General features: G+C 38.6%; 1 protein-coding gene across 1 annotated transcript in view; it reads right to left on the bottom strand.

Moving 5' to 3' along the window:
• Nucleotides 1–214: 214 nt before the first annotated feature.
• LGR5 (leucine rich repeat containing G protein-coupled receptor 5) overlaps nucleotides 215–18,438 on the bottom strand; it is a 92,095-nt gene continuing 73,871 nt past the window's right edge. Inside the window, exons 12-18 of the mRNA XM_071423423.1 lie at nucleotides 16,037–16,102; nucleotides 15,769–15,840; nucleotides 14,828–14,899; nucleotides 12,818–12,943; nucleotides 7,646–7,791; nucleotides 5,916–5,999; nucleotides 215–4,229 (exon numbers count right to left, since the gene is read on the bottom strand). Of these exons, the coding sequence (XP_071279524.1) occupies nucleotides 3,139–4,229; nucleotides 5,916–5,999; nucleotides 7,646–7,791; nucleotides 12,818–12,943; nucleotides 14,828–14,899; nucleotides 15,769–15,840; nucleotides 16,037–16,102 (1,657 nt within the window). The 3' untranslated portion in view covers nucleotides 215–3,138. The remainder of the gene's footprint in view (nucleotides 4,230–5,915; nucleotides 6,000–7,645; nucleotides 7,792–12,817; nucleotides 12,944–14,827; nucleotides 14,900–15,768; nucleotides 15,841–16,036; nucleotides 16,103–18,438) is intronic.

Genomic DNA, 18,438 nt, shown 5'->3' on the forward strand with positions numbered 1-18,438 from the left:
GGTCTGTGAGGGAAGTTTTGGTAAAAGATTTAGTCTGTGTTGAAATGAAACACTACTATTCTTTTTTTTTCCTACACTATTCTTCTTTTTTTCTTTTTCTTTTTTTTATGGCACACAACGTGTAACTTATATTTTGTCAAGAATTTCAGACACCTAGGGAGGTTAGTGTAAGTATTACAATAAATTGGAAAGGATTAATTGAGAAAGCACACCATTTTGTGAGGTGTTAGGTCGTGATTAAATGCTCTTTACTGTGTAGTCACATTTTATTACAACTTACATATGTTCAGAACACTGATAGAAAAGAAAGCATGTCACCTATTTACAATCACTACACATTTACATTATATTATTTACAGATAATGAATCTAGTAAACTATATGAGCAGAAAGTATAGCAAATATCAATATGAAACTGTACAGGGCTTAATCTCATGTCCTTTACTGTAGTTGCATTTCACTGTAATAATAAATACAGTTCTATATTTACACATTTTACTTTAAAAATCTGTTAAATGAATTTTAACAATTTCAAGTTAAAAATATCTGATCAAAATATTTCAAACATGCTTATAAAAATAAGTCACAAAGCCTTTAGGACCTTCTGCAAGCTAGAAAAGTTCTGATAAAAGATTTTTTTAACTAGCCTTCAGAATTACAACATTATTTTGCTTCTCAAATTTCTTTACAAACTTCTTAAATATAGCAAGCTGAAAGGAACCTCACTGACATTAAGCAGAGCAGCACAGATGGACCCCAGTTAAATTAAAGCTAAGTAAACATGGTAATAGGTATTGTGCAATGGTTGACTGATCCTCTGTTTAATCCAAAGTGGTTTCAGGCATAGTTTCTGCAGCTGTCTGCTGCACTGCTTCAAAAGCCACAAGAGATAAAGGATTAAGATATGTACCCAGCTGACTTTATCATACATAATTTCAGAATTGGTTCATTTTCTTTTTCCTGAAGGATGAACATGTCAGCCAAAGTCAACTGATGCCATCTGTAACTGCAAAACTAAAAATATGCCAGTGTGAATGGACAAGAAAATTAAGGCATTTGCACTGTTGGCAGCAAATTCTTCATTGTGAAAATCCATTCTTGGAGTCCCAGGTAGTTTTATGTACAGGAACAGATGAACAACAGAGATCATCTGTAACAGATTACCTTAATTGCTGGGCCTAGCCTAACCTTCCTAATGTTAAAAAATTGGTCTCATTCACCTGGAGGCTGAGTGGCCATTAACTGAGCAGTGAATACTGGGCTATTAAATGTTACTCCCCAGGGAGCTCTTTTTAACAACAACAAAAATAGGTAAATTTGTGTATTTTTCTGTCTCAAACGATCAGCTTACTTAAGCAAAAGCTGCCAGCTCTGAGAAAACAATACTGGGATATCCCCTGATGGCTTGGATGAGGTCAAAGAATTATATTCTAGGTGGCTTTGTTGTCTGAGATATTTTAACAGTAGACTTGGCAAGGACTGAAGTCTCTTCTTTCTAACTAGGATGCTTCTGATGTGTAAACATACATGCCTTGATTCAGCAAAGTATTAACAGGTTTAAAGTCAGAGAATTCTGTTAATCTAATCAAGCGTTTTCCTAAACTAAAGCCATCAGAAGTCCCTGGATTTCAACAGCTGCTCCAGTATCTTTTTTGGCAATACATCCAATATGAATTTAGAAATTTTTGGTGACAGTAATTTCACTAGCTAATGACCATCTCTATCAACAATTTTCACCTTTATTTCTATGCTGCATGCCCCTAATGTCAATTTCCAGTTAAGCACACCAGATTCTCCTCTCAGATGAGTAGTCCTCTGCCTTCAAACTTCTGTATCCCAGAAGTAGCTACTTATAAACTGTGATAAAATCACCTATTTCTTAAGTTCTTTTAAATTTATGATATTCATATCCTTCCAATTTCACAATGTTCTTTACAACATGTGAATGCAATAAGTGTTTGCAATATCCCAGGAGTGCTTGCATCAGTGCTTAGAACACAGATCACAAAACCTCTTCACTCCTACTTGATATTGCCTTGGCCAAGGATATTGGCTATCCTTATCCAAAAGGACATGGTGACCTCTAAACCTTCAACTGACTAGTGACTAAGAACTAGCAGCTTTCTAGAATCACTATTTCATGAGACAGAGATCATGCCATGAGCAGGATTACAGTTTTTGTTCCTAGACAAATTACCTTAAAGTAACGTTTCTGTCTGAGTGCCTTTGGTGTCCTTTGAAAGTTCTCAGCATGCCAATTTTTTATATTGATGACTTCCTCGGTAGTATTTCCACCCTCTGATTAAACAAATCATCTGTCAATTTTATCTTCAGTAATTCTGGGAGTAATTCTACTGGCATGAAAGCAATTCAGGACCAAACTGTTCAGAACCTCATTAGAAAAATACCCATGTGACAATGTCTTGCCATTTACAATTACATTTTAAATGCTTGACAGGATTTTGATTAACTTCTTTCACATCATGTTAATTTTTTAGCTTTTGCTGACAATCAAAAATGTTTTGTCAAGTTAGATGACTTCCAAAATCCAAACCCAGTGCCAGTTAAACCATTTAATCAGCTTTATCAAACATGAACTTCATTAAAGGTATTCGGCAGAAACGTTTATGGCTTGAACAGGACTACTCTTCAATTTAGATACCTTGCTGAACAAATGCCATACACAAATCCTTAGAAAAAACAATCATGGCACTGAAAAACTGTAATTAAAACCAAATTGCAATAAACAGGAAAAAAATAACCCAACCCTGAAAACATCAGGTGATGCTTTGAAAAAATATTACAACTTTAATATGCTATTTTTGTTCTTGAGCAACTGATGCCCTTGATAGATATCAGACCTTGATAACTGAGTAGTGCTACTTTAAAAGAGAGCAGCTGACATAACTGCACAAACTTTACCAGCTTTCATTTCTTCTCTTCATCCCAGCATTTCAGGAGCAGGCTGAGCAGGCTCAAGTATTGGATTTTCAGCCTGCCTCAAGTTTTGTCATTGTCTGTTTTCTGAGGTGTGTCATAATAATTTAGAGGCACTCTACACTCGTATGCACACATTCACACTTAACTTTTGGGATTAAAAATTTTGTAAACAGAGGTATTTTCTGTACTGTTTCTGCAACTAGCGACAGGGAACAAATGCGACTGATGAAAGACTGCAGCCTTCTGTCATTTGATAAGAGGGTGGCATTAGGGAACTGCTGGTGGGCATATCATATGATATGCTGGCACTTGTGAAGGTTACCAATGCCTGTGTTGAGTCACAAGATTGTTTTTCTATGTCTTCTGAATTCACAGAGATCAGACTGGCATGTTTTGATCTCCTCCATATCAAAGTTTGCTTTCGCAGACTTCCCAAATCCTCCTTAAAATGTGGATTGAAAAGTATATAAAGCAGTGGGTTTAGGCATGCTGGCAGTGGGACAATCACTAGAAGTATTGACTTAATCACTTCTGGGCTGATAAAAGTGAGGTTTAGTAAGGAGGAAAAAGATAAGAAGGCCACAGGGCAATAAAGAATGCAATTAGTAAAAAGTAGCAAGGCTATATGTTTGACCATAGAACAATCCCAAATGTTGTCTGGTTCTCCCTTTTCTAAACTGCAGTAGAGCTTTGTATAAGCAACAGTCATTACCAGAAAGCAAAGGGAGTTCAGCAATACCAGTGCTACCATGTAGCCCATAGCAGTGGACTCTCCAAAGGGGAGTGGCAAACAAAGCGGAGAAACCCCATAATCACTTCCAGTGAGAAGGGGTATCACGGCAATGATTAGTGCCAACATGAAGCAAAAGGAAATGGCGATTTTTATGCTAGCAGTGGAGGATTTTGTTTCAAACTTTGTAGCATGCTTTGCAGAGAAGGCACGTTCGAGTGCAGCTAGGGTAAGGAGGAATATGGAAGCCTCTGAAGCAAAAATGGAGAGAATGCCAGTTATTTGGCAACCAATTCCACTTTCCCATTGTGCTCCGTACTGAGCAAAGCTACCAAAAGTGGATGCATCCACGCCAGCCAGTACCCCGCTGGCCAGGCCCATCAGGGCATTTACAATGGCCATTAAACCAATCAAGAGCTTTATGGAGGACATATACAATGGAGACCTGAAAACTGTAGCAGACACCAGTGCATTACAAATAAAGGTCAAACCCACTATGGTCCACACTCCAATTCTGATCAGCCAGCTACCAAACAGATGGTCACATGGTTTGAAGGGACCTGAAATGCCAAAATAAAAAGGGTAAGGGAAGCCCATGTAAACAAAAAAACACTTGTGCTTTCTACGACCCTAAAGCTCATGCTTCCTGCAGATTCTCAGCCCAGCCAAAGAGTGAGTTTTAGTATAAAAAGGGAGCTGGAAATTTACTCTTTCTCTGCAGAAATCTGAGACCTTGATAACTTGCTGCTAAATGTGTGATGCATATTGCATTAGTGGTGCACATGAGTCTTTGTCCTTCATCACAGTAGCTTTTGTGCCTGGCAGTACTACTGCAATGTGAATGTCAACTCTTGCAGTTTCAAGAAATGCTGTGATATTTGTCAGTGTGTGAAAAAAGCTGAAAATGTTACCTCTAACTAAATTAAAACAGGTTCCTGATGAGTCCTGGTGATGTAATGGATATGGGGAGATGCACTTTGGCTACCTCATAACATGTCATTACACAGTCCAAGAAAATTGTGTAATTGTCCAAGAAAATTGTGTCTCTCTTTGCATTTGGGAGTGCTGCCTTTTTGGATCTCCTGTGTCTGAAGTCAGGTCATTATGACTGAAGCTTGCTGAACACTTGAAGTACTCTCTGTATACTGAGGTGCATATGCTGTGCGGTTGAAGCTGAAGAATGCTCTGCAGCCAGAGAAACATTACATGCCTTGGTATGAGCCAGCTAGGCAAGCCCCTCACAGTAGCCTGTGCTTTTCCATGAAAACATAAACCCTGCAGCTGAAATGACCTCCCTATAACTACAGCTGTGGCCATTAAGTAAGCAGAAGGATCTATTGCATCTATTGCAATTAAGCATTAAGTAAGCATAAGGATTTACTTGCATCTATTGCAAGTTTTTCTAAGATACTATTTGAAAAATCCAAGCTAAAATTTCTGTCAGGTCTGGTGACAACTTACCTTGAAGACAGAAATGTTTTAATGAACTCAGAACTTATCTTGAGTCCATTAGGGAATATGTGACAGTCAAACAACTCTATTCTTTGACTTCCTGCCTTTTCTATTCCTCTTTATATAACTTAAAAAACTTTGCTATTAGTTGCTGTTGCAAACAAGAATCATGGCTTAAAATGAATGCTGAAGTACAAGTTGTCACTTGGGGTTTTTTTGTTCATGTTTCACAATGAAAGAATGGCTAGTGATATGGCTCAGTGTTTGCTGAATCAAACAATCAAAACTTATGACCATAACATTCTACGAAGACAATAACAGTGTGCTGGGTGTCCTTTGTGAGGGACTGTGCACACCAATGCAGTAGTGATTGGTATTTCCTAGACATAGACCTAAACTATGTGTTGTTCAAGTTGCTCATGTGTAAAATAACTCTGTGACGTTCAGAAGAATTACTTCAGCTTTGCAAAAGACTGAGAGAGCAAAGATTCTGCTGCCTTTATCATCTGTATGTTAGTAGGAGAGTCTTTCTCATTTTCTTGATTGGGTATCAATTCTGGTGAAAAGGGGCCCAGAGCTTGGTGACTGGGCAAAGCTTGCTACACTCATAGTGGCTGAATAGTTTTGTAGAATTCAATGCAAAACTGTATATTACAGTGCTATGTATTTGTATTGCACTCATCAAATTACTGCACATCATGTGGCTGTCCTAGTATCTGATGCACAGTTTGTTCTGCATCTCAAACATCTACCAACACTGTCCTTGAATTCCTATCTGTCTGGCAGTTTCATACCTGGAGAAGGTGAGCATTGCACTGAATGATGAGATTTCAAATCTTCTTCAAAGTCAAGAAAAAAGTCCTCAAAATCACGTTCATCTATTGGGGGGAGAAAAACCCAGAATTGTTACTGCAATTTTCAGGAAAAGCTCTTTTAGTAAATGTTGCAAAAATGCCTATGGTATTTAAGGTCTGGTCTTATCTCTTTCCCTGCTGAATCGTGAGCAGAAGCAGACATATATCTACTTGGTTTTGAATTAATGTACTCAGGTTTATTTTCTGTAAAAATAATCATGTACAGGTACATGATTATTCTCTATTGCCTAATTTCAGTGTGATGACTGCCTAGGAAGGAGTTTAAAATATGAATTCTGCTGTTGTGCCATATTACTAAGAATTGTCAAGCATTCTGTGTTTCTTTTGTCATCACTAGCACATATTCTTGGCTCTATTCTTGCTGAACTCTGAGACTTACTGGTTTGCAGGGGCAGAGACAGCACAGAAAGCAACAGGGCGGTGTCAATGTATGTGTGCCCCTACATAACAGATCTAGTAACAGACCTGGTGCTGAAGGGGAAGAAAAATGCAGTAGTCTTGTGTTCTGCAGAGCAAATGCCCTCTCTGGCAACCCTGGTTATGTGCATAGACTGGGGAACAAGAGGCTTGAGAGCAGTCCTGCAGAAAGGGACCAGGGGGTAATGGACCATGGCAAGTTGAACACGAGTCAGCAGTGCCCTGACAGCCAGGAGGGCCAGCCCTGTCCTGGGCTGCATCAGGCACAGCATCACAGCCAGGCAAGGGAGGGGATTGTCCTGCTCTGCTCTGCACTGGGGCAGCCTCACCTCAAGTGCTGGGGGCAGGTTTGGGTGCCACAATATCAGAAAGATATAAAGCTGAAGATATTAGAGAGCTTCCAAAGGAGGGCCGCGAGGATGGTGAAGGGCCTTGAGGGGAAGGTGTATGAGGGGCTGAGGTCACTTGGTCTGTTCAGCCTCAAGAAGAGGAGATTGAGGGGAGACCTCATTGTGTCTGCAACATCCTCACAAGGGGAGGCAAAGGCACAGGTACCAAACTCTTCCTCTCATGACCAGGGACAGGACTCAAGGAAATGACATGAAGCTGAGCCACATGTAGGTTGGTTATAAAGAAAATGTTTTTCACTCAGAGCACTGGAAGAGCTCCAAAGGAAAATGGTCACAGCACCAAGCTTGTCAGAGATCAGTAAATGTTTGAAGAATGCTCTCAGGCACATGGAGTGATTACTGGGGCTGTCCTGCACATGGTCAGGAGCTGAACTGGATGGTCCTCGTGGGTCCCTTCTAATTCAGCATATTCTATGATTCTATAAGACAATATGTCAAAGTAGCCACATATTTTGGCTATTACTCATCCTGAAGTCTAGGATGTGTTCCCTTTTGAGGCTTGCAAGAAACTACGTCTTTGCTGGCTTGCTCTTGTATGGAGTTACATACCAGCTGATCTACCCTGTCTCTCATATAAAGGGAAGATTTAATTTACCACATTATTATAGCTATTATTTGGATGAAAAGATGAGTGCATAAGAAAGTGAGATTTTTGAATGGCAGACTTAAAATAATGTGTTTGCTAAGCACAGGAACACTTAAATAACATATTATTAAGCAGGAGACAGGGAGAGGCCACGCCTATGACTGTAAAGACTTTTGGATTTATTTAAAAGCACAGGTTGCTCACAGGTAGACTTAAAAGCCTAAGATGATGGTTACCTTGAATTTGTAACAGTCCAGAATCCTTTCTATGAAAGTCATCAAGGCTGCTATTATCATCTTTGTTCCATTGGCTGGAGATTCTGTAGTGGTTCTCACAAGCTCCAAAGGCACAGCACTGATAGGCATAAGGCATTTCCATGACCCTGCAGAAGAATTAGGCAGCATACCATGATAGTGGTTAAGCAACAGAGTTACTGGATTGCACTGCTCCTCTACAGTTAACACAAAGGAAATAGTTTAAATATCCACAACTGAAAGCAAACCCATCTCTGAATAAAAATTAGTCATGATAATGCAAAATGAGAATTCACAAATAAAATTCCTCATTGGAAATGCAGATGGTTTCTAGGCTAATTTTAGAAAAAGCATACTGAAGTTTTCTTATGTGTTTTCATAGGAGATATGAAAGTGGGAGATCTATGCCTTGCTGTTGAGTGAATGTTACTCAGAACTGTATTTCTGCTTTTATGATTTTCAATGATTTTACTGTGCAAATCAACAGTTTCTCCAACAGTTACTTTCTTAATGATTTCTTTCAAAAAAAAAAGCACATCCAAAGATCACAACCTGCCTACCAGGAAAACCAAAACACTTCCAAAATTGAATTTCTCCACTTCAGGAAGTATGAGATCTTTTGGAAATCAAGCTTTATTCACCTCTCTCCACCTTGAACTCATTTCACAGTAAAATGGCAAAAAGGAGATTGTTTCTTGATCTTCTGCACAAGAAACAGTGTTCTAAACCAAAAGGTGAGTGAATCAGGCACTGTGTGTGAAATGTCACTGAGAGCAAGGTTTTACTTTATTAATTATCTTTAAAAGGCGAACAGTCATTGCAGGACATAGGATACTCATTCTTAATTATTTTAAAACCGTTTTTATTTCTAACACTAATATATGTCAGTGAGTTCCAATGTTTATGAAGGCTCCTGTTGTCAGAAAAGTGCACATTTCTGCTATGCTGTGAATTTAATTCCTTTGTGGATGTGCAAATTCAGGGGGAGCATGGAAGAGCTACTTTCTGAGTTCTTTAGACTACTTCTATTCCATAGATATATTTTATGCTTTGGAAGCAAAGCTATTTAATTTGCACAGTTCACCAACAGCACATAGCAAAACCTAATAACTCACCTTAATTCCCAAAGCCCAATATAGCAAAAAGTTCAAAGATAAAGAGGTGATTAGAAGTTATTCTGAATTAACTTAAAAGGAATAAAGTAGAACTAGATCCTCCTATCAGATTACTTTCAACAGGTTAATCATGTAAATTAACATAATGAGTGTAATAAGCAACCTCTAACCCCCTGGGAAATCTGCAGAGAAATCAAGCTGAATCAGGCCCAGTGCCAACAGGACTTAAACTTGTGCACTGGCCAAAAACTCGGTACAAAGGGGAACAAACGGAATCCTAAGTTCTAAAGTGATTTTTTAAATTAGTGCATTTGGGAGCTTTTAGGTTATATAACCTTACATTTCTGTTGGAAATTAACCACAATAATCTGTAGTCTTGTACCCAATACAAAATTTTTAGGGTACTCAATAAAAGTTCAAGATAACCAAGATCCAACTGTCAAGCAACCACAGGCCAGCAGATTTAAATATTTAATTTCTAATGCATTCATCTGCATGCCATCCTTTAACATAAGGAGATTATCTTGATTAAACATTTTTGAACACATTTCCCACAAGCCCTTCTTAAATAAACTAGTATTAAACCCATTGATTGCTAGACTAACCCATAGCTAATCATCTGGGATAAAAACAATCCCAATCCCCAAATAGAAATTCCCTTTTTTTTGGAACAACAAAAACAATTATCAAAAGTAATGCTGACAGTTCTGCGAGGTGATCCCTGCAACTTGTGGCTTCAGACCTTTGGAAGGACGTTGATATAACTGGGGGAATGAAGAGTTAGTGGATATTTTAGGCACAAGAGACTGACAGAAATGTATTCTATTCTCTGATTATTCAAACAGCTCTATGACAGATTTCCAGATCTTGTGCTCCTCCCACCCTGCTGTCCTCTCATACACTGGAAATGTGGACTTCCCACATTGTATTGGTCCACTACTTTGATCATGTAGCCAAAAATATCCATGGCTTTTAAATGATATTTAAAGACCAAGACTCCCATTTCTTATCCTCTCTGTAGGTATTTCTAACATCCATTCTTAAATCTGGACAGTTTATGTTTGTTTTTTCTGCAGCCTGTGTTATTAGGATATACACATAATCCTTAAATTAGCAAATGCTGCTTAATCTGTGTGCAAAGCCCAACTGCACACAATGGCTGCAACCCAGAACACAGAGGACAAAACATAATTTACAAAGCAGGGAAATAAGTATGAAATTTTCTTGGTGACAGAGGGGTTGTTTTTTTCCTCACAAAAGCTACATTTAACACAAAAAAAAAAAAAAAAAGAAAAAGAAAAAAGAAGGAACTTTCAGGTGTACAGTGCTGGAGGCAGTGCTTTTTATGGCTGGTGCTTATTTGATGTGGGTGATTAGATTTGGACTTTGTCAAATTAAACTCTTAGAAACACTGCCTAACTTTATTTTTATGTACTCCTTATCTTACTAATGATATCTGTATCTTTGATAATTTTTTTCCTCTAGCAAGGAATGCCTCTTTTTTCTGTTTTTAGATTAAGCAGCAGAGAACACAAGGTCATTTTCTCCCTCACAAAGGTGTGGAGTTAATGGTGAACAGGAAGGCACAGTTATGATGAATGGAGCAAAGCACTGAGTTCTTTTCAGCACTGAATCAAAGCATCAGATAAAGAAGGAAGGAGTGGCTGGCAGCCTGACTTTGCCTCCTCAAGGCTTGCTGCAATAGGCTGGGCTCAGCTCTGCAGAGTGTGCTAGTGCTATTGCTGATGATGGGGAAGGGGATGCTCAGCTCTTTGATGTGTCTGTTTTGATGAATTTAGATGAGTAGGAGTTTTTATACAGGAATTTGTCTTTAATGTAACCACTGGCTGGTTACAACAATTGTAAATGGTGAAATTTTGTTTTAGATCTCTGTTTAAGTTTGGTGCTTGGTGCATTTTCTGTGCAGTGATCCTGTGTGAAATCTTGACGTCATTTTGATTTATGGTAAAAGTCATGCAGACTGTAGCTCAGGATTTTACCCTATTCTCTCCTGACTGGGTATAATTTGTTCTTATGGATGTTAATTAACTCTAGATATCATACTTTGAATAAATTTTAAAAAAGAATTAAGTTAGTTGGACACATCCTTGTTAACAATTTGCCCAGATGAAGTACACTGTACTTTCATTTGAGTAATGTACACAATTTTGCTGAAGGGAAATTCATATAGAGTATAATTTTGAGAAAAGAATTTAAAAAAATCTTGGATTATTCTAGAACTACTGCAGCACCTCTTATGCCTCTAGGTCAAGGTATATGCATCACTATATATTTGCCAGGTTGGAGTAATCACTTGTGTTTACATTCTTTTAAAGAAATTTCAATTATTTTAGAATTGTCACCTGCCTCAGCATTTGGGCAAAGCCAATGAGAGAAGAAAAAGTATGACATTAGCTCAGTCATGATTTTTATGGTACTTGCTCCTTGGCCTCTGAGACCTGTCTCAAGATCTGTAATGTAAAAGAGGTTTAAGGCCTCTAGTACTTTGAATGCTAATGTTATAGTTTCATGCACATGATGAAGAGACTGCCTAATTTCCCCTGTGACAAACTACAACTTTTGGGTTTATTAAGACCTTTAAGGCATTGTTTCCTGACTTTGGAACCATTTTTTGCAGCTCTTATCTCAGTTTGTGATAACATGCCATCACAGAAATGTTCTAGGGTGGATCCCTCCAGTGCCGCACACAGAGCCTTAATCAGCTCCACACTTCTATTCATCATTCCCCTCCTGAGAACTCCAAACACTCCAGCCCCTTTCATTAATGCTCACTTCTTGAGCTGTCTGCTGCTCAGACTGTTGGGCCTTTTCCAGTGCAAAAGGCAAATCTAGTGAAAACCTAAGGATGGGCTCTCCATCTTCAGAGATACTCAAAAGCTCTCTGGGTGTGGTCTTGGGCAACAGGCTCCAGGTGCTCCTGCCTGAGCAGATGGTTGGACAAGACAGCCTCAAAGGTCCCTTGCAACCTCAACCACTCTGTGATTTTCTAACTATGTGCATACTGTTTAGCTGCTTCATATTTTCTGATACCAAACTTTTTACAGGAAAACATGATAAAGTATATGCTGCACTTGGCATCTTCTAATTAAAATATAAAAATGAAAGGAGAGTTAGGGGAAACTCCCAAATACTCTGAAGTCAGAGACAAAATGCTCTTTGCTGTGACCCTGAAATTAGTTTAGCTGGTTATGGCATTGTGCTAATAAAGCCAAGGTCATGGGTTCAAGCTCCATACAGGCCATGGTCATCCAGTGAGTGGAAGAGCAGGAAAACATGATAAAGTATATGCTGCACTTGGCATCTTCTAATTAAAATATAAAAATGAAAGGAGAGTTAGGGGAAACTCCCAAATACTCTGAAGTCAGAGACAAAATGCTCTTTGCTGTGACCCTGAAATTAGTTTAGCTGGTTATGGCATTGTGCTAATAAAGCCAAGGTCATGGGTTCAAGCTCCATACAGGCCATGGTCATCCAGTGAGTGGAAGAGCCGCAAATGGTCATTAGAGGACACTTCCTTCCTATATCACAGAGGACCCACAGAAATTATTGGTATCAAAAGGTGTTAGTAATACTGGGAAAACATTATCTGAATCTTAATCAAAAATAATGTTCAAACATAAGAGGTGAAATCTTTTGGTCTTTCAGCAGTATATTCTTCCCTTGTATTTGCTGTGTTCTCATGATGTTTAATGGGAGTTCTGTGAGCACAGTCCCACAGAAGAAGGACATATCACTAAGCTGCCAGCAATATTGTTTTAACAGCTTTTGAAACATATCTCCAGGAAGCAGATGTGGCTCGTACTAAGCAAGTACTGGGGTTAATATTTCAAAACCTTCATAGTTTCTTCAGTTGAAAGTGAGCATAATAAAATAAGTCTATCATTTTTATCATATTTGCTTTAGTTTTAATGGCACAGATCAAAGACTGACAATACGAAGTAACATGCGTTACACACTGACACACCTTCCATTGCACATGAACACAAATGTGGCTTATTAGTTTTAATGATATACTCACTTGAGTTCTGGAAAATTTTCAGATGTTATCAAACTTTGTAGGGCATGATTTCCTGTTAATTTTAAATGAGTTAAACCATGTAGCCCCGTCACAGGAAAAGAGGACAAAAGGTTGGATGACACATCCCTGCGTAACAGCAAATAAAAATCAGCTTATGGTTTTCATTTTTTTTTCAGCACTAGAAGTGTCACATTGAAAAAATAGGTTAAAGTTTTCTAACTCAATAAAAAATGACTGTATTAAACAGAGGCCCCAGTGAATGCAGCAAAGCTGCAGCACTGCTCAGGAGTACTCACCTTTATGTCTAGCAGGAAGCTAACAGTAACATCTAGCAGTTAGTTGGGTCTCTGTTCCCAAATTTTGACTCAAAGCATTCATAGTGACAGTTTTGAGACTAGCAAATGAATTTAAAACCTTCTCCCTAGACTGTTGGAATTCAAAGGAGCTGAAGAGCTTCCCAGAGTTTAAAAGATTCAGTGGGATGCTACAGGGCATTTTCAGGCACAGCTGCCCTGAAAGCTGCCCAAGGAGCAGGTCAGGTGTGTGGGGAAGATGTGCATTTCAGGAAGGGACAGGTCTGGGCTGGAGCAGAGGGAGATGACAGTTCCAAGCTGGTTTGTCTGAGTGGCTGAGGGAAGACAGAATAGTGCAGATGAACACAGATAGGTAACTTGGGGAAGGCAAAACAGGTGAATGAAAATGTGGTAAGTGATCAAGGAGATACAGCAAAGTAGTGAAAGAGGGGGAGTCCAGAGGTACTGTTTTCTATTTTGTTCTCTCTCTCTCCCATTTATTCAATGAGTCTTTTCAGTCCTCCTCACAATTATCTACTCTCTATACTTCAGATGGGCAACAGTCAAAGAGGAAGAAGCAAAGTCTGATGCAGTTGAAATGCTTTTATGTACAGGAAAGTCTGGACTATACACTGAAATCTAAAGCCTAGGCATAAAATAAGGTATGTTGATGGACTGGGCTTCTACCTCTCTGGTTTAGTGTGTGTCTTCTTGCACACAGCACCCTTAAAGACCAAAGGTGAAATTCAGGTCCTACTGCAATGCTAAAAGTGACCACTGACTTGAGGGGGACCAAGGCTAAAGACTCCCATTTCAGGAAACACTGGTACACTGTGTTACTGTTTGTGTTCAAGGGCTTTATTCTTTAACCCCCTCTGACTGCTGTACATTATTGTCCAAAGCTGCAATTTACTGCTCACCTCACAGAGTAGGTAAGTTCTGAGAAGGGCCCCAAAAGGGATATTATAGACAAAATTGTCTGTGTGGGCATTTGTCAGTGCACCATTGAGAGGGCTTTGCACATCAACAGAAATGAATACCTCTCCAAATTTAGGTTTAGTAGCTACCGGATTATCTGTGAGCAAATGCCCAGCATCATATATTTGTGTCAACCATGTAGCAAGACTCCAGAAGAATTTTTTATCATATCTTCCCCATACAGCCAATGCCTCAGTGATTCATATCAAAAGAGCATTACAGTGACAGTTGGAAATAGGAAAAAAAATTAGTATGCACTGAGAAGTGCTTGTGAACAAAACTGGCTGCTGATGTTTTGACCACTAACTGCTCTGGCTGAACTTACTAAAGAGGAAAAACTATTTCATCAAATGAGGAACAATGAAATAGAGATGAATTCTGGAAAAAAGTTTCTTATTTAATTTTTAATCCAATTCCTGAGGCCTGAAGCATGAATAACAGAAAATCTTTACCACTGCTACAACAGATTAACTGCTAAGAAATTGAATGATAAGAGACAGATGCACTGATAATCTTCATGGACCTCAAATGATTACACAGTGTTGTATGCAGCTTTGCTGTAATACCTAAGTGAATTGGGGAAGTACAAGAAAGCAGGCATTTAGAAAAGGATTCAACAGACCAGATGATTAGAACAGAGAAACCCTCAATTTCTGCTGGGCACCAAGTTATTAAACTTTTGCATGCTCTTGGAAGAAAAATGCAAAAAATTGAATGTATAAGATATTCAAATACTTACAGTTTGATCAGAGATGGTAAAGAGGAGAAGGCATTGGGGTGAATAGTTTTAATTTTGTTCCAAGCTAAATCCCTACAACAAAAGTGAGTAGAAAATTACATACCCACTGAGTGAATATTGAAGTTTTCAAACACTTGGTTAGAAGGCCTAAATATAAAAAAGGTATCAATTACATGCCAATATTTTCAATAAGCTCCTATATGTCTCATGGTGCAAAGTATTTTTAAACTTTTTATTAGTCAGTTGTGGTGTTATTAAACTGGCAGCTTAAATTGTCTCAATTCCTGCCACAGCCCAAGGCATTTCAGTCTGCTTCACAGCCTCCTAATGCAGCAGAAAAAAGGGTAGGTTATATGGACTAAGTCTTCTAAAACATTCTCATGTGACTAAGAGCAGCAACCCATGGTCAATAGGCTTAACTTCATAATCTCAATTTTCACCACCCCTAAAAAGTCAAAGAGACTGAAAGCAACTCTTTAAAAAATGTACGGCTTCAATTCTGCAAAAAATTCCAACCATTAGTAATTTCTTGATAAAATCACTCCTCTAGCACATGAGTCTGTGTGGAAACTGGAAACCTGCACATGACTGGACTCCACATCTTAAGATGCTGCTCTCTGTAAAAAGACTTCCCACTCCCCAGAGCTGATTATAACATGAACCTGCCAACAGATACCAGCTCTGCCCCAGTCAGTCTCTCTACTTCCACCAGAAACATTTAGAAATGACAGTTTCTATTGCTATAAGCTTAAATATTTTAATTAATTGCTGCAGGTGCTAAACCTCACAAAGTTTGCTCTCCTTTCCCAGTTATGAGCTCATGGTGAAAGACCATAGTGAGGAAAAACTGAAATAAGGATCTTTTGGGGTACATCATGAGCAGACATTATGCAGCCCATGTTTTTGAGAACCTGTGTGAATGTCTGTCAGGGGGTACTCACAGAGAGCGAAGAGCAGCCAGCTGCCAAAACGTGTCTGCTTTGATTTCAGCGATTTCGTTGTGATGCAAGTCACTGAAATAGCAATAAGGATCTCCTCAGTTTCAAAGACACTTGGAAGGCACTTTGGGGTGTTTTGGATTGTGCTTATGATCCACTTCAATAAAGTGTATCTGGGGTATGTCGAATCAGCCAGCAATAACCAAGTTAATTATACTCAAACACACATGGATGATTCTTTTTAAGCTTTTCAGGGTGGTTTAGCACTTACATTTTCTGGAGTTTTTTACATGCAGTAAAACAGGGTAAATCTTCCAGCAGGTTATAAGACAGATCCCTGAATTATACAAGAAACAGATAGATTAACATCAAAAGAATGTTAAAAGAAAAAATAGCTTTCATTGTATACCTTCATGCTCAATTAAAAATAATTTCTATCCACAGTGACAGAAGTGTACAAACTCACTTATTTCTCATCTGTCACATTTTGATTTCTAACTGAAGAGGAGAGAGGAGGGGAAAAGGCAAGATTTATTAACTCCATATCCACATTTGCAAATTCCTTTCATTGTCTGAAGATTTCCTGCTTGAAGCGTAGACTTCTGTTGAGTGTTTTACAGCAATGATATTGGCCATCTGGATTTATGTCAGAGATTTCATATTTATCATGTTTAAATTCTGATAAATACTTTAACAATTTTAAATAATCTACTAAGCATATATACTCATATTTTCTTAGAGAAGATCCTGTATTTTTCTGATGAGAGTCACAATCAGCTTCCCATTCTACACTTTTAATTAAGCAGTATTGTCTCTGATCCTTAGACTGCTACATCTTATAACTGAGGGAAATGGTCAAAAAATATTGGACCTAACTTTGAAATCAATCACTACATGGGAGGAAAAAAAAACCTTAAAAAGACTTGAGCCAAAACTCAACAAATTACAGAATAACTGAAACATCTGGACTGATTTACAGTATAATATAACTAATCAAAACCAAGCCCAGGCAATTTGCAGAAACTGAAGGGGATAAAAAAAGGAACCAGACACCAGCCCCCACCACCCAAGAGTCACATCCAATATATATATATATATATATATATATATATATATATATAAATACATGTGTGTGTGTGTGTGTGCGTATGTGTGCATGTTTGTGTTGTTCAGGAAAACAAAAAGGGAAATGTGCGTGTGAAAAGAATAGAGAAAAAAGCTTATGCCTAGAATTAGAAAAAATGTCCTTGTTCACAGTTATCCAGTATTATCACATTAAATAGATTCACTTTTCACTATCTGAAATTCTTCTCACTTCTCAAATTCCCTAAAATTGGTTCACCTCCACCTATTTAATCTCTTGGTAAAACTGTAGTTTCACTGTTATTTTTCCAAGAGGGGCACTTGGACTATTTTATATTTGATTAGAGGAAGTAGTGCAAGTAACGACTGTGTGCGTCTTTAAGGTATTCTACTCTGATTTTACTCTGTAGAAAGGCAAACATCAGCATGTTTGGGGTGTGGGGTTTTTTGGTTGGTTGGTTGGTTTTTGTTTGTTTTGGTTTGGTTTTATGTGTGTACAAATCGGATGTTACAGAGTAGGGTTCAAGTGAGCTAGAGGCTTTTAGGCCAAGGTAAAGGATGTTTTATATGTCTGGCAGACACTGGCTATTCTGTCATCCACAGGTTTATCACTTAGGTCTTCTTAAAAATATGTTACCAGCTTGAATTTTGTGCATCCCCTCCTCACATATGGAAAAAAGCCCTGAACTTGACACCCTTCTCCCTTCAGTTTCTGTCAGAACTCAAGGAAATATTTTACTTGTTTATTTTTCAGGTCTTTTTTCCCACTTTCTTAATACATGAGGCTCTTGGCAGCAGCAGAGGGCAAGTGGCTTTGTTCCCTATGCCCAGCTGTGCTGAGGGAGCCTTTCCAGGGCTGCTGGGATTGTGCTCTCTCAGACACCTTTCCTGCAGGTGAGCACACATCCAGGGAGCCTCGAGCACATTCACCTCAGTAGGATGCACAAATTGCCTTCCAAAGCACTTGGATGTGAGTTGAGTGTATTTGTTTGTGAGTGTGTCTGAGCCAGGGAGCCCCTGCAAGGTCGCAGTCTCCACGCGAGGCATGGGTGGTGGGTTCAGTGCACCAATATCCTCCATGGCACAGACAGAACTGATGTGCAAAGCAAAATGGGAACTCAGCAGGCTCATTCCAGTCTGGCAGCAATGGGGAAAGAGCAGCTCTTGAGTACCAGAAATTGCTGATAAATCTGTTCCCTCCTCTTTTAAGTATCAGCTTGAATTATATGCGGTAATACTCAAAACCCAAAAATGAGCATTTCCAAAGGACAGTCCTACTCTACTATGAACTCTGTAAGTTATTGATTGCTGTATTATTTGTTTGCACTCTGTTTTGAGATTATTTATTGTTTTTGAATGTTGCAGGACATATTTAAACTTAATTCTGTGGGCAGACTTTTTTTCTGGCAGTAGACTGTCTTTTATCATTCTGGAAATGGTTATATTGAGTCCATTAACTAAAACTTAATGTTTTCTGGAAATGTTCTTGACATTCACTCTGGTATTCAAATAATGCATTATAATTAGTGCTATTTCAATGTTGGCCAGAGAACTAATACCGAATAGATTCTTAGTGATGTAATACATAGA

The sequence above is a fragment of the Agelaius tricolor genome, unplaced genomic scaffold (assembly GCF_023055355.1).
Source record: "Agelaius tricolor isolate 1412-34295 unplaced genomic scaffold, bAgeTri1.0.p SCAF_3, whole genome shotgun sequence".
NCBI classification, from domain to species: Eukaryota; Metazoa; Chordata; class Aves; order Passeriformes; family Icteridae; genus Agelaius; species Agelaius tricolor.